This window comes from Anthonomus grandis, chromosome 17, assembly GCF_022605725.1.
Source record: "Anthonomus grandis grandis chromosome 17, icAntGran1.3, whole genome shotgun sequence".
Taxonomy (NCBI): Eukaryota; Metazoa; Arthropoda; class Insecta; order Coleoptera; family Curculionidae; genus Anthonomus; species Anthonomus grandis.
In genome coordinates this window covers 10,660,661-10,676,722 of record NC_065562.1, presented here as the reverse complement: position 1 = coordinate 10,676,722, position 16,062 = coordinate 10,660,661, and the positions used below count along the sequence as shown (strand labels likewise).

General features: G+C 34.1%; 1 protein-coding gene across 3 annotated transcripts in view; it reads left to right on the top strand.

Moving 5' to 3' along the window:
* Positions 1-15,508, top strand: part of LOC126746079 (uncharacterized) — a 60,153-nt gene extending 44,645 nt beyond the window's left edge. For 2 of the 3 annotated variants that reach the window (XM_050454180.1, XM_050454182.1), the window contains 12 exons: positions 5,468-5,662; positions 5,721-5,813; positions 5,871-6,042; positions 6,098-6,183; positions 12,432-12,623; positions 12,697-13,503; positions 13,562-13,841; positions 13,894-14,039; positions 14,089-14,196; positions 14,247-14,438; positions 14,490-14,651; positions 14,701-15,505. In XM_050454180.1, the coding sequence (XP_050310137.1) occupies positions 5,468-5,662; positions 5,721-5,813; positions 5,871-6,042; positions 6,098-6,183; positions 12,432-12,623; positions 12,697-13,503; positions 13,562-13,841; positions 13,894-14,039; positions 14,089-14,196; positions 14,247-14,438; positions 14,490-14,651; positions 14,701-15,170 (2,903 nt within the window). In that variant the 3' untranslated portion in view covers positions 15,171-15,505. Of the gene's footprint in view, positions 1-5,467; positions 5,663-5,720; positions 5,814-5,870; positions 6,043-6,097; positions 6,184-12,431; positions 12,624-12,696; positions 13,504-13,561; positions 13,842-13,893; positions 14,040-14,088; positions 14,197-14,246; positions 14,439-14,489; positions 14,652-14,700 lie in introns of all 3 variants that reach the window. The other variant, XM_050454181.1, reaches the window with a different exon arrangement.
* Positions 15,509-16,062: the final 554 nt, after the last annotated feature.

Below are 16,062 nucleotides of genomic sequence, written 5' to 3'. Positions count from 1 at the left end.
TATCTCATCATCATTGGACTCCACACTTAGTTTTAATGATTAAATCCTGTTTGTGCAAGAAAGACTTTCTTCCTTTTTCCTTCCTTTAATCTTTCTTATTAACCATTCACTTCTAAAATAAATTTCTTTAATAAAAAAGAAATATCAAACTACCATAAAATATTAATTTTAATTATTTATCTTGACTGAACATAATTATGTTATACATGGTTAAAGAGCATTTCTAAAGGAAAATTTAAAAATGCAAAAATTCAATATGGCACGTATAAGAAAAACAAAAGTTAACTTCGGCCTCTTTCAACATAGTGAGTCTAGACTTTTTTCAAACTTACACTCATTTCTTACCTTCACCCTGAAAAGTTCGTTTCGTTTCGTTGCTGTATCTAAAATAAACAAGATATGAAAGATTTTATAAATTGCACTTTTCTCTTTATTTTCCTGTATATATGTTTCTATTTCGAGTTTAAAGAAGTAAATGACAGACTTATTAGGTCCGCCCTGTATCTTTAACAATTTCCAATTTCCCCATCAACATTATTTTAAACTGAACATCCTGTACGTGTTTTTAACTGACTGCAATAGAGGTACTAGAATGGGTGCGAATAGTCTTATAATATAGCACTTTTGTGTTTTAAAAAATAGTACTTCGACAGTCTTGCTCATAAACTGCAGTTGCATGATAGTGGTAGTTGTTCTCTAAACTTAGAAACTCTACAAACAATAGTTGCATCTATTTAAAAGCTCCCTACTAAGAGTGTTATTAAGTGCTACTAAGAGTGTTATTAGTAATTTTAATTATGAAGAGAATGTAGATTTGCAAAAGACAAGGAGACAAGACCATCAGAAAACCGTGTGACTCTAGTGATTGCCTGGTGTCAGTATATTAGTAAGGTCTACTGAGGAAATTTTGGTATTATTGAAAAACAGTTTTACTATAAAAGGAAAAATACTATCATAAGCAAAAACAGCCTTTTTTCTTAAATCGCTTTGATCTTTGCCGCTTTTGACCGATTAAGAACGTGAATTCGAAAACGAACTTTTTAATTGTTAAAATACATCCCCGTAAGGTTAAACCACTTGATAAATGTCATTTTTCCAAAGGGTCTATCTTTATTATATGTAAAATCTTACAGCTGGTGGTTTCAGACACCAGAACAAAGGCAGGCTAAGAGTTTTATAAATAAACACGCCCAATTTTACCACAGATCTTATGAACCACAACCGGAAGGTAGTAGTAATTGATTTAATTACAGGCCAGTGAAAACTAAATAACCACTATCTAAGGAATTAATGACTATACCATATTTTAGGTAGCTTATTGTTGAAATAATTCCTAAATGGTTACCATGCATCCCTCTATCTCTGGAAAAAGTTGTCCAGGTATCAAGCAGTAGTTAGACGCATTTCTGTCTATATATTTCTAGCTGTCTTTATTGATATGCCACTCATGCAGTGTCGTATACTGGATCAACTATGTAATGTCTTATGCTGTAAAAAGTTATCCTTCTAATATTCTAGCTCTCTGAACTTAATTAAAGTGTAGTGAACAGTTTCACATTTAGTTAGACAAAACTAAATTCAAATAAATATTATTTATTTATTATTAGAGTTAATGCAGCTAAACTTATAATAGAATTCGTTAAATTACGATAACTTTAAACGGTATCTTACAATTATAGTGATTTATTTGATGGATGGAATATTTGAAAAACTATAAAGTGTATTATAATGAAAAACTGTATAGGTATGTATATCTTAAAAAACTTAAGCCAAACCTAATCATAAGCCTAAAAAATATATATACACAAGTCGCATCGTATCGTATCTATGCGAATATAGCTCGGTTATTCCTGCCTTTCTGCGTCAAGATAATAAATCTTCCGCAGCTGCCGCTAAAAGATATGGTAGGTAACCCATGCCCGCGGTATTCCAAAGAGGTGGTGTGGTCGACCACACCATACCATTGCCGGTATTCCATCTTCGTGCCGATGGGTGTCGGTGTAAGCAACAATGAAAACAATCGCGATCCGATCGATCATATCACTTATCTTATTTTGTTGATCGTTTTTGCTTTGCCGGGATGACCAATTGACGGTTATGAGCTCTTTGTAGTCACCGTTAACTAGATGTATATTTTTTTCCGTGTGCTAATATAAATAGTTTTATAACTTACACGATAGTTTACAATGTAATTTGCTTATTATGGAAGAATGATTGTTAAAAAGAATAACTAAATATTCTAGATATGACAGGCTTTAATAAATAATTGTATTTAAAAAAGCAAAATTAAAATTAGATAAAATAGTTGATCAAATACTTTTTTTAATTTATATACTAAATTAAGTTTTGAATTAGAGAGAGCAGTGAGCAGCCAAAGAGGGTATTGTGCATATAGATCTCCAGGAGCCTTTAGCCTTGTAAAAGCAAATATAATACATAAAATTGCAGGACACTCTCCAACTACATGGTCTGTAGTTTCTTTCTCCTCCCAAGACCGATGGCACTGCGGGTTATCTGCAATATCTGGGTTGGTGGTATCTTAAGTTTCAATGTCCAGTTACCAGACCCGTAACAAGTCGTATATTGGGTCTCTTCAGGCGCATTAATTACTATGTCTGACTTAGCCTATCTTATGACAGTTGTTTCTGAGCACCTGGATTCCAGTCTTGCAAGGAAGTCTGCTTCCTCGTTACCAGTATTACTTTAGTGGTCAGGTACTCAGACACCCTCCTTCACCTTTTTCACCAGTTCCTCTAGGACCTTTATATACTCCACTATCTTGCAACTCATCAACCGTAATGATCTTAATGGCGGCTCTGCGATCCGACAAATAGAGGCGACTATATTAATTAAATATTAAAATTTCCTGTCCTCACTTTAATACAGTATTATCAGTCAACTATATAGGGTGTTCCATTTTCTTACGTTTAATGGGGTACCTCGCATATGCGTGGAGATAGAGACTTGCGGTTTTCGCGACAGTTTGTTACATTTTTGTGAAACCTAATGTGCTATTGTCAGCTGTCAAAGTTTTTAATCTACAGGGTCTTTTAAAAAATTTTAGATTTTCGAACACTCCTCATATGTATTTGTTACTCTATAACATATTAAAAAAGTAAAAAATGGTTTTGATAGGATTTTTTCCGTAAAATTTGATTCCGGCATCCATTTTATTGTACGTTTTTTTTTTATTTTTGAGAAAAAAAATAAAATATAATTTTCTTAAATGGAACACTCTATATATTTATAGACCCTTAAATTGGTCGTATTTTACCCTATTCAAAATTATATAACACTATGCACTTTTTTTTTTAATAAGCAAATAAATAACGATCTTAGAAATTTAAATACAAATTTTGATATACGAGTAGTAGGCAATTAATTAATAAAAAAATTTATAAAAATTAGGTGCTTATAATCGTAATTACACCGATTCAAATATATCTAATTCTACATAAAAAAAGAAGGAAACTTGTAACTAAGAATAAAACATTAAATAAATTAGCAATAATTATTAAGCCACTACATATATAAAATTATAAACATTGCTCAAATTCCAACCCATTTTCTCTAATACACAGCCGGCATAGCTTCTGGATTCTTTTCAAGGCTATCAGAATAATCATGGGATTCATAGGGCGACTTCTCAATTCTCTAAAGGCATCTTCTATAGCGCAACGCATATTTTGAATTGAATCATATCGCCTTTTGTAAACCTTATTTTGAAGATAACCCCTTAAAAAAATCCAAAATCGAAAGGTCAGGCCACCAAAAAGGTCCATTTGTCTCGATTTAATGATTGGGGAAATGTTCATCCAGCCAGTTTATCACAGCTCGCGCATTGTGCGCTGGAGCTCCATCTTGCTGGAAATATATATTTTCAACTTGAGCTAGACGAACATTCAGATTAATTTAATTCTCATATTATTCAGATTAATTTAACTGAAATTTCTTGAAAATTCCCTATTAACTCTATTTCCCCTATGTTATATGAATAAGGTCTAATATTATTCTTACACATTAGGTGAACCTTCAATCGTTCGTTACAAATAAAATGCAGTAAATAAAACTTACTTAGAGTATTTTTTAGGGGAAATATACTGTGATAGTGAATCAGCTTAAGCTGAACATAAAAATACAAATTTAAGCTTTTAAGGCGACGAATATTTTTAATCCACCATTTAATTACAAAAATTGTTTGTAAATCAAATCATTGATATGTATAGGTGTATAAAGCAGAAAAAGTAACTTAGTTGTCGATACCTGTTTCTATGTATTGACTTCTGCAGGACAAAACAACAAGTTATAACCTTTACCAGAGTTAACATAATTTTAAAAACAAAAGGTTCTTTAGGATAATTTAGAAGTAAAGCGGTATAAATTAGGGTTGTACTTGACAAGTAAAATATAAAAGGATAGAATACTACGCATTTCAAGGTACCCCACAAGGAAGTGGAAGGAAGTAGGGTGGTACTTTGCCAGTAAAAGCATTCATTCTAACGTTTTTATGCTTTCTCACAACTGATAATTTTCCAACTGATATTTTTAGATGCAATTTAAGAAGGAATTCTATTTTGAATAATTAGAATTCACTATTCACAAGAAACTCCTAATTCGTACAGTTACATGGCAAACTATTGCAATTCTATTTTTCCAATACACTGCTTAATAAATTGGGTACCAGTACATTAGAATTCTTTTTCTCACTATTTTGAAACCTAACATCTATTCCAACTCCATAAGATATATTGAATTTATCGACAGTTATGACCCTGACTTAATTAAATGCTTTGACTTGTGTCTATGTGCTCTTCTCTCAACTTCAACCTTAAGAAACTTTTTCGCAGAGACACCTACAAAACCTCTATCATTTCTCTTTGCTGAGAATTCTATGTCAGATAATTAGGACTTTAACCTCCAGTTCAATAAACGAGTAAATCATGGTATATCTGCTAAAAATTTTTAGAAAAACATTTTCTAGCCTACAAAACTTTTTTCAAATTGATCAATGTAATGTAAATCACTATGTCTATGAATCACGATGAGAAAATATTATCTGGTCGAACCATCAAACATAAAAGTTAATACTAATATTGAATTAAATTATCATTTGCTCTTCCAACGATTAAACTATTCATTATTCTTATTGCTGGCCTTTTTCTCAAGATAAAACCTTATCTCAGGATGATGAAGCTAAAGCTTTCTTAGTTAATTGCCTTTAAATTACATCTAGATGATTCTCATATACATTACTGCATAGATAAGGTTATTCTCAATAACAAGATAATAGAATCTATTACCTCTGAGAATAATTGAAACACAATTATCTTTAAAAAAATAAATACAATACAGGGTGAGGTCTTTTCTATAGTCTATTGTTCTATTACGTCCTAACTGATTTTGACCTAAGGTAGCAATTATGGACTCTTGCAAAACTCAATTAAATTAACGTTTATTTTTATTTCAGAATGCTGGTATGACAATAAGAAACATGAAGAAAATGCAGAAGTGCCGACAGGGGAACCGTGTTTAAATTGCACGTGCAGCAAAAGCGTTTTACTTTGCTATCTAAGAGTTTGCCCCAAATTGCCCAACCCGCCGCCACTGGGATGCATTTTGCTGCACAGATATAAAACCTGCTGTCCTGAATTGATTTGTTCAGGTAAGCTTAAGAGGTTATTTATGTCGCTAAGATTTCCTTCAATTTGTTCTTTTTTCAGATTTTATTGATGGTGGAAACAGCATAGAATCAAGAGAGGGCTCAGATATGAATTTAGATATGACATCTGACCACCAACCCTTATATAAAAATGGTTCGCTTTTAATATCTAACTAACTCACTATTTGTCTATTAAACTGTTATTTTTCAGCATGTATTTCAAATGGCAGCATATACAGCCCTGGCTCAGCTATGCACAGTTCATCACTGTGTGAATATTGCTACTGTTTGGCTGGGAAACAAGTCTGTGTGAAGCCTAAATGTCTTTTGCCTATTGATGGTTGCAATCCAGTTTTTGAAGAGAATAGCTGCTGTCCAGTGAGGTAAAATTATTTAATTTTGAAATTGATCAATGAAAATTATTTGAATTAATTTTAGGTACAATTGTACCAGCTTGGTCACTGAGGCAGCTCCTAAAGAGTTAACTACTACAACAGCTCCACTTGATATAAATGTAAAGCAAGGTAACTTCAAGAATAATAAAAGCTTGCTAATGTATAGTTTGCTATTTATATGCAATGAGCATAGTATCTATAATTTTATTAGTGGATAGTGGACAGTGCATAAAATCAGATATGTATATCTGAAAAATGATACGCTTGATCGCATTTCTCAAAAGTTTTATTTTATTTAGTAGATGTTAATTTTTGCAGTGATGTAAGACGAAGTAAATAGAAATCGTTGAATCTCCCTACATACCTGGAGAACTGCAATATTGCAAACGAATTAATTTGACACGTCAGCTGAAATGGGAGCTTTATTAATAAAATGGGAGCGAGATTTATTAGACTGAAGTATTTTGGAACAAAAAAAATTGGTTTTCTTTTTTTTTTCTTTTTCTTTTTCTTTTCTTTTCTTTTTCTTTTTTTTTTCTTTTTCTTTTTCTTTTTCTTTTTCTTTTTCTTTTTTTTTCTTTTTCTTTTTCTTTTTCTTTTTCTTTTTCTTTTTTCTTTTCTTTCCCTTGTAGATTATTTGGAAGACTCTATTGTATATATAAAGTATACAGCTTAGCCAAGTAGCATACCGCACGATGTCTAGAAAGTTGGCGAGAATCGTCCGAAAAAGCATTAAGCCGAGTATATAAGGAGCCGCATCGCCGATAGTTGTCAGTTCAGCGAAGTAAAGTTCGGAATATTGGCGCGAAATTTAAATATTTGTAAATAAACACAGTAAAAGTAAATATATTTAGAAGTCGTGAGGGAAAGTGTTTTCGTAGTGAAGTGTGTAAATAAATTAGTTGACTATTTTTGATTGTTTTAATTGATCTAAAAAACGCTTCGTTACTATCAGATGGACGTCAGCCAACTGGAGATTGATAAAAAGTAAATAATAGTGAATTGAAATAAATCGGACTAAAGTGTGTAAAAATACCAAAGCTGGTGGACTTAAAATTTGCTGGCCTAAAAAGGGAGTTGGAGGAAAGGGACTACGATACGGCGGGAAATAAAGCAGCTTTACAGGAATGCCTTCGTAACGCATTACTTAGAAAGGCGATGATCCAGACAACTTTGTTTTTGCTGGTACAAGCAAAATTGGCTAAATATTGCAAGATTTGAACAATGATGATTTGAAATTTTGACAACCTGGAAGCTAAACTAAAAGCAGCACCAATTTAAAAATTAAGCTTGGGAAAAAGAGAAAATTATGTAAGAAGGAATAAAAAGAAGAAATTCTGAAGAAACCTTTTTACAGAGAAAGAAGATTCTTTTATTAGTAGATGATAGAATCCAGGAAGTGCAAAACAAAATTCCAATATTGCCATCAACACTTTCGATGAGTTTCCCTGTAAACCTTCGGCAGTGGACTACAAGGACTAAGTTTGTACCAATACGGATATCTGTTGGGCTAATGCGCTTCAAACCGCCTCAATTTCATGCTACTGCATCCTGAAATATTTATTTGCGTTTGTTTGGAGCGGCTGCAGAAGCAAATGGTTGGTCATCTATGGAGAAAGCCACTGCCCTTACATTGGTCTCAAGAGGAGATGCTGCTGCCGTCCTATAAAGAATGTCCCTCGAAGAACAAGTCTACGATCACCTAGTGAAATATTTGGAAATGCGTTATGGCCAATCATACCTGAAGCATGTCTACCACACGCAGTTGACTAATCGATGTCAAAAGTCAGGGAGTCTTTGCAAGAATTTAAAGAAGATATAGTACGTTTGGTTCGACTGGCATATCCAAATGCTTAGGAAAGGATCAGAAAACGTTTTGCAGTCCAAGCATTCCTGGATGGACACCGTGTTGGTGAAATATGGGCAAGTCACATAAGAGGCAAGTCACATAAGAGGACACAGTCCAGAAGCAGTTACTTCCACTCCCGCCTATCCGGAAAAAATAAAAAAGGTCTACGCGAAGGGGCGATCATCGACCTATATTCAGCAAGCCCCAGTAAAAGTAAATACCGCCCAGGTCTCCTCGATGCAGCACCATATCAACAGTGTTTTCATCGATGCGTGTGTGGTTTGAATCCTCCGCATTGTGCTGTTGGATACACGTGCGACAAAGAAAATTATAAGACGCGATATATCTGCAGTTAAGGCTTGGTAATGAAAATGGTGTCTATGAACAGCGACGGGGATCGAGAAAATGTAGTTACATTTTAACTTTTTGAGATAGTGGCTGAAATTGAGGATTAGGTGATCATCGGAACGGGCATAATGGACACCAAGGGCTTTGAGTTAAACTTTAAACAGAAAAGGTAATAAATATCAATTATTATCGTGATGGACTACTTCAGAAAGTAGGTTGAGGCATTCCCTCTATCAAACCAGGAACTGCTATCGCCCACGTCTTAGTAAAAGAATGGATCTGTCGATTTGGTGTACCTTTGAAGCTACATTTAATCCAAGGACGAATTTTGAATCCAGCTTGTTCCAGAACATCTGTAAGACGCTTGGAATCAAGAAAACGGGAACTACCTACTACATTACACCCGCCGTCAGATGACACGGTGGAACGAATGAATAAGATTATTAACTAACGGTATTGGGCCAAAGTAGTCTTTAGCCACCCAAGAGACTGGAATAGGTTACTTCATTTATTTCTGCTGCCTTATCGATCAGCCATTCATGAGAGCACAAGCGAGTCTCGAATAGTGATAGGAAGAGAATTCTGCCTTCGTAAGGGAATGGACCTCATTCATAATTAAATGCACATTTCTATTCAAGACGCCAGCGATTGAATGAAGGACGCATATGATATCAATGCCAAAGACCAAGAGTTATAACAACAGTGACTTGGTTTGGCTTTACAACCCTAAGAGGCGGAAGGGTTTGTCAACGAAACTTTAAATATTTTGAGATGGGCCATACAAAGCTCCGGACGCCATCAGCGAAGTTTTTTATAGAATATAAAAGCCGCCGAGAAGTTAAGCTCGAGTCATTCACTTTAACCGATTAGCTCCTTATTATAGAAACTGCGAAGATGCTGAGCTGTGGAATATCCAATCAGAATCGGATTTGAAATTCGATGAATTCAAGGCTCATGATTCGAATGCTAAATATTTACAAATGTCTCGAGGAATAACTTTTCCGTGAAAAGTTCGAAAAAATTAACAAGCCCCAGAATCAAGCAACTACTCAAGATAATCGATAAAGAGGCTGTTAAAAAGATCCTCTACCTGTCACCTCAGAAGTCAACCTATAAGGACATTTGGGAAGCTTTGTGTTCTCTAAAGGAGGAGTTGCTTGCTGACGATCTGAGGAGCCTAGCCATTATGAAATTTGCATGCAGGCTCGATAACCTGGACTGGAGGATAATTCGCAGCATATTAGAAGTGGTTTCCAGGTCTACATACGTGCAAGTTCTGGTGTGCTGTGATACTCCCCCACGTCGTTCTCTGGAGAAAAACGTTGATTGGTATTTCTACAAAAGGTCCAGTTGCAACAGAGGAATCTTTTGCCGATATCGACATCCACCATCTTGGTAATCATTTCGCGATGAAATGAGCTTAGGGAGGGAACAATATAACAATATTGTAACGAAACCAACTGATTCTCCGTCATTCAGGAATAACACAAGTGGTACACCGCACCAAGTCTTCTAGCGGGATATTCCAGAACAGTGTTTTACCAAGTATATAAGGAGCCGCATCGCCGATAGGTATTAGTTCAGTGAAGTAAAGTTCGGAATATTGTTGCGAAATTTGAATAGTTGTAAATAGGTACAGTAAAATTAAATATCTCTAGTAGTCGTTAGTGATTGCGTTTTCGTAGTGAAGTGTGTAAATAAATTAGTTGACTAGTCTTAATTGTTTTAATACACACCTAACGAGCAGGAAAAACGCTACAGTAGGTTCATATATAGTCTAATGTTTGCCGTGATATGGTATCGTATACAAGTGGCTCGGTACTCCTTGCCCTTCTACAGGTCGACCGTCAACCAGTCTTGATGTTTTGTGTATTACCTTTTTCTATGTCACTCAGAATTCATTTTTCCTACCTATGTCCAAATGTATTTATCCAATAAGCCCCTTTTTGCATTTGGCCCACGTTCTTAATTCTTCCATTAGATGTCCTTTAGTAATGCCACAGAATAGTTCAGTTCCACAGGAAAAGCTCTGTGTTTAATCCCTTCGTTGTCTTCCCCGCCTTCGTGTCCTATTTTATGGTGAGTCTTTTACCATTTGGCAGTTGTTCTGCTGCCATCCGAAAATCTTGGCACCTTGTAGGCATTTCTTGGCACATGACTATTTTGATAGCGTTTAGTTCTATTTGAAAAATAGGGGCAGTATTACCTAGAGATGCTGATATTTTACATCCAGGTCCGTAGATTCCGAATCCGACTCCCTTTTTGATCTTTGATCGATCTGTATACCAGACCAAGAACCCTGCTTCTAGGGTTTGTAGTTCTTGTCCTTTTTTGTGGCGTTTTCAATTTCTATACTCAACAAGCGTTTCTTTTGTTTTCCATATTAAATAGGCGCAGGCCTTACAGGGCTTACCAAAAACAATGCACGATTAGAAAGTCAAGTTCTTACCAAAGAGATATCGGCAGGCCCATAGTACTGTCATTGATTTCTACAACTACTAGTTCTTACTATATGTGAGTTTTAAGTTAGTTTCTGGCCAAGAACAATACTAGGATACTTGACTTCTTTTGAAAGATCTACAGTTTCTCCTTAAAGAATTGGTGCTTTTATGATTGGCTTTTTTCTATTTGTAAACGGGATAATTATATTGCCTACAAAGGCTACTTCAGTCACTTTTATTACTTAATAAAAATAACCAGGGACTAGAGCAGGGATGAAAGGACTCTAGATTGAGGACATCTTTTTATAACTCTGATTGAGGTGGTTGGATCACTAATAGCTGCACCGACTTGGTGACTTGTTAACATGGGTTTAATCCATTATGTAGTAGTTTGTTTCACTCGTCTACGAGCTGTGGCTTTCACTTCTCTCTATAAAAGTACAGTGTCGTTTATTTTACCTTTAGTGCCCTTTCTATATCGTGTGCGAGACAATGGGAATGGGTAGTGGATTTTGATCGTTGGTACGCAAATGGTCCTACGTGCCGTGGAGTCTAACATTTTTCATAAATTTTTTCCTGACGTACCCGTCGATTATCTTTTCAATCGTTTTAAGAAGAGGATAGGAATTTGGCCAGTCATTTTTCTTGAAACATATTTTGACATGTTTAATAATACAAATATTTATAACGTAATAATACAAATATTTTTAAAGGGGTTTTATTTAAAGAAAAAGCATAATAATTTCAAATAAGAATAAGATCATGTAGACTCTTAAGTTTTTAAAAATGCATGCTGCATCCTAAGTCATTATCTTATCTTTAAAGATTATCCAGTTTGGACAAAGATCCGCTCGGTACTGAAGATAAAATAAATGAACATTTTTCACACAGTCAACTATTTCAAAATATATACATACCGGTACAGCTTAATTAATTTATTTTGTAATACAATTATTTCGGAACCTGCGGCGCCATCTAAATATTAGGCTTCAAAACATGAATTAAGATCACTTAATATAAAAACGTTAATCATATAAACGATTATTGTATCCCCGTTTACTTTTAACATTAGTAGCGTGGCGCCATCTAACAATAACGCTTTAAAATATGAAGTAAGGTAACTTGGACCAAAAAGGTAAACTACTGAAACAAAAATTAATATTAAAAAATTGGTACTAAGCTATGTAGTATTTCGCCTGTATTAGTATATGTACAGAGTATATACATATACAGAGCGTCTTGACCGTATCCTAAAAATTAAAAATTTTAATGAAGGTGATCACGGTGATCATTCTTAAGGCTCACGTACAATACAAAGATACAAAACATCGATTATTTTGAACTATTAGATCAAATGAACCTGAGGCATCTACTACATTTGGTTTCTAATTTTTTTTTTAAAAAGATCGTCAACAAGCAACAAAGGCAATAACAGCTATGTGCCAAATTCTCTGAGTAAGGAGAACGATTCGATTCGAGGTAGTTATCCATAATTTCTGTCCAGACTTTGACCAAAAATTAGTACTGGAAGAGTCACTAAAATAGCATAAGGGTTGTCATTAGCCATTAAATGTTTTCATCATGTTCTAAGTTCAAGTCTCCTTGAAAAATATACTCCTTTGCCACTGCTAAAACTAATAATTCTATTTTTATAACATTTGCACCTTTGATAAGTACCTCTAAACAAGACATTTATTTTATGTCTTAACACTTCTCTTAACTATTTTTTTACATTTCAGATGGTTGCTCTATAGATGGTATACATCATCTAGAAGGCTCAAAAGTAATCGGAATGGGACACTCTGTATGTGATAACTGCTACTGTCTCAGAGGCCTACTAAGATGCGAACCTCTCTCCTGTGCCCCACCTTTATTAGGCTGCGCTCCAGTAATCAAACCAGGAGACTGTTGCGCCGCAAGCTATAATTGTAGTAAGTAAGTTTCTTTCATTTTTTTTCAATAATCGATGCCTCAGTTCCGATAAAACAAAAAAAACAATTATAGATGGCACCTTAGAAGTCAACCCAGAACCCAACTATGGCCTATTTCCGACAATCAGCAAACAGTACTCGAAGTTGCGTAAAGAAGTTCACCGAAAGCCGTCACGAAAAAATGGCGTCGTCACTGTGGCACCGTTTTATGTTCTGGCAGAAAGTTTACTGGAGCCGACTACCAAGGTTCTCCATCAGAGGAGTCCTGGAACTACGTATGGAACCACGCGACACTTCTCTGGAGTCAATTTACCAGTTAGCAGTACTCAAAAATCCACGGAAGATAATGATGATAATTACTTTTTAATAAGCAGCTCCAAGCTAAAATCCACATCTAAGAAACCAACTAGTGTCCCTGGAATCTATTATGCTACAACCAACTATGAATCTCACAACACCAATTATAGACGGTTCTACAGTACTACATTAAGGTCTAAGCCTAGTACTCCTGCGGCTGCAGAAGCAAAAGCTGAGCCTGTTGATTACCTAGGATTTTCTGGATTAAACTTGTTTAGCATTGTTGATTCTTTGTTGGATGGAACGATTTATAAGAGAGCCCAGGAGGATTCTATGTCTGATTCTAGTAACGTTTCTTCTGAGGAAACTCAGGTTGTTTTAAATAATGAGCAAGTAAATTCTACGGAAGCTGACGTTACCACTGAGGTAACAACAGAATTTTCTGCTGAAAGTACTGATAATGATTATTCAACCACCGTCACTGAATCCGATTCTACTATTATGTCTACAGAAAGTTTTGAGGATTTTGTTACTGTTACAACTGTGCTGAATTCGACAGATTGTATCAAGAATATTAAAAATGGTATGAAATTTGTGTAACGAATTATTTCAGGTGTATATATGATTTTGAATTATTTTAGGATCTGAGTTTGAGGAATCAACTCCTGCAGATCCTCAAGAGATTAATGCTTTAGCTGAAACTAGAGCAGATATAACAACAACTATTACAGAGTCATCATCAGAACCTTCATCATCTACTAAGGATATGGATTTAGCAGATACCATTTCAAGAAACAGTGTGAATACCAAACTTACCCCTAATATTGAAGCGATTCTTAATATTTCAAAGCAAAATATTAATGGAGAGTTTGACTATGATTATAATGAGCCTACTTTACCACCCAGCCTACCCAACTTAAAGTATGTCAATTGAGTTAGTTATTTAAATTATTTTAAAGGTTTTTGTTTGTAGAATAATACCGTTTGTGGCTGCAGATGCCTTAGATGCTCAAAAAGAATCATCCAAAGTAATCAGCCCAATTTTTATTGATAAAAAAGTTGACACTGAGCCAGTGGAATATTCAAATAGCATGTTTAAGCCACCTGTTCAGACTGAAGGTAAGATATGATAATGCTGATTTTTAGGTCAATTAATTTGTGATTCTAGGTGGTTTTATACCTAAAGAACCACCTGTGATAGAGGACTTCTATGAGCATATGCCACTAAATAATGTTCCTTCAATCACAACTAATGAACCACCAGGAAAAAGCCAAGGTATGTTAAATAGCTTTGAACTTAAAAAATATACGAAATTATTCTTTTAGCACTCAACTGCATTTCAAATGGCAAAGAAATCTCCCATGGCACACCGGTTGCCTCAGATTCACCATGTATGACATGCACCTGTTTCTATGGTAACGTAGTATGTCAAAAATCAAATTGTCCTGCACCTAAGCCTGGATGTATTGTAGCATTGGAGCAAGGGTCTACTCTGTGTTGCCCAAATTATATTTGCAGTAAGTCCTACATATCAAAAACCATAGATTTTACAAAAAAAACTCTTTTAGATGATCAACTTGTTCCTAAACTTCCGCCTCAGGAGATAATAACAGTTGCAGAGGGAATAATTCCAGATGACCCTTTTAGAGATGTAATTAGAACAGAATCAGCTCCAAACTTGCAAAGCCTTATTGGGGATCTAATATCCCATACAAGCAGTACCACTGAAGGTATTTTTTAAGAAAAATAATTACAGCTGAATAATAAAAATATTTTCAGCTTTCACCCAAAAAACAACAATAAAGCCTGAAACAACTACTTCATCCGAATATGACGACTCATATGGTTTTGATAAGGTGTTGCAGTTCATTTTCTCAGGAAATCCGGATATAATTGAGAAGCCTCTAAGCAAAAATCCAGTGAAAAATACTTCAGACCATTCTAGTTCTCCAACATCAACATCTTCAACCACCACTTTTGTTAAAGTACCTTTAATTGAAGCTACTACTAAAGAAGCTACAACATTAAAACCTGTAACGACCACAACAACAACTAATCGACCAATACCAGAAGAGAAAAGCAATAAAAAATCTAACTCTATTGGTGGTATTTTAAAATTGGCTGGATGTAATATTTATGGAAGAATGTATAGGGTGGGTCGAATAATCTCTGAATTATCAGGACCGTGTTTGGAATGCAAATGTACGGAAGTGGGAGTGCAGTGTAAAGAGTTAAAATGTAAACATTAGTAAGTTGAATGTGATGTAGTGTTAATACTTTAGTTCGTTAAAATTAATTTAAAGTTTTGTTTGAATTGACGTACATTTTGTGAAAAAGTAGAGGAAAAAAATTAAAAATTCTTCTTTTCTGAACAATAGTGCCATTTTTATACAGTTACTAGCAGATCAGCCGATAACCTCATATTTACCTACCATATTTATTTATTTATAGTTTGTTCCATATTAACTTACAGTATATTTTAAAGTTATTATGCATATCTTTGTATAGTAGCTTTTAAAGATATTGATAATGTTAATAATACCTACAAAATTAACATGTATGCACAAAATAAATTATTAACTATTTTTTGAAAATTAAATTTTTTTTCTTTCGTACTCTTACTCTTTATCTTCTTATTATTTGTCTATTTTTTTTAAATAATTTGGGACAAAGTCCTTCTTAATAATTTAATTTATTTTGTGCAGATACCGTGATATACACAAATCTCACACAGCATTACTAAGTTTTCCTTAAAAAATAATTATTTTATAAGAGTTATTTAGTATATTTTGTAAGGTAGTTCATAAATGCGTAAATTATTGGCTCCTTATGTCTTATTTAAGAGAATAAATTTTAACGTTTAAGGCAATAAATTTAACAGTTTTACATAGTAATAACTAAGTAAGTAATTACCCACTGTTGATCTAAAATTAATAATAATACAAATATATTTACTGTTAAAAGTATTATCATTTGGCTTTTAAAAAGATGTGTATTAGCTAAAGTTAATGATAAATAATAATAAATATATTTTGCTGCAATAATGTTTTTTAACTTGCGTTCCGAATTATTTGATAATAATATAGTTATTCTCTTTCTGTTTTCTTTTAATCTGTCATGCGATTTAAAAATGAGGGATTT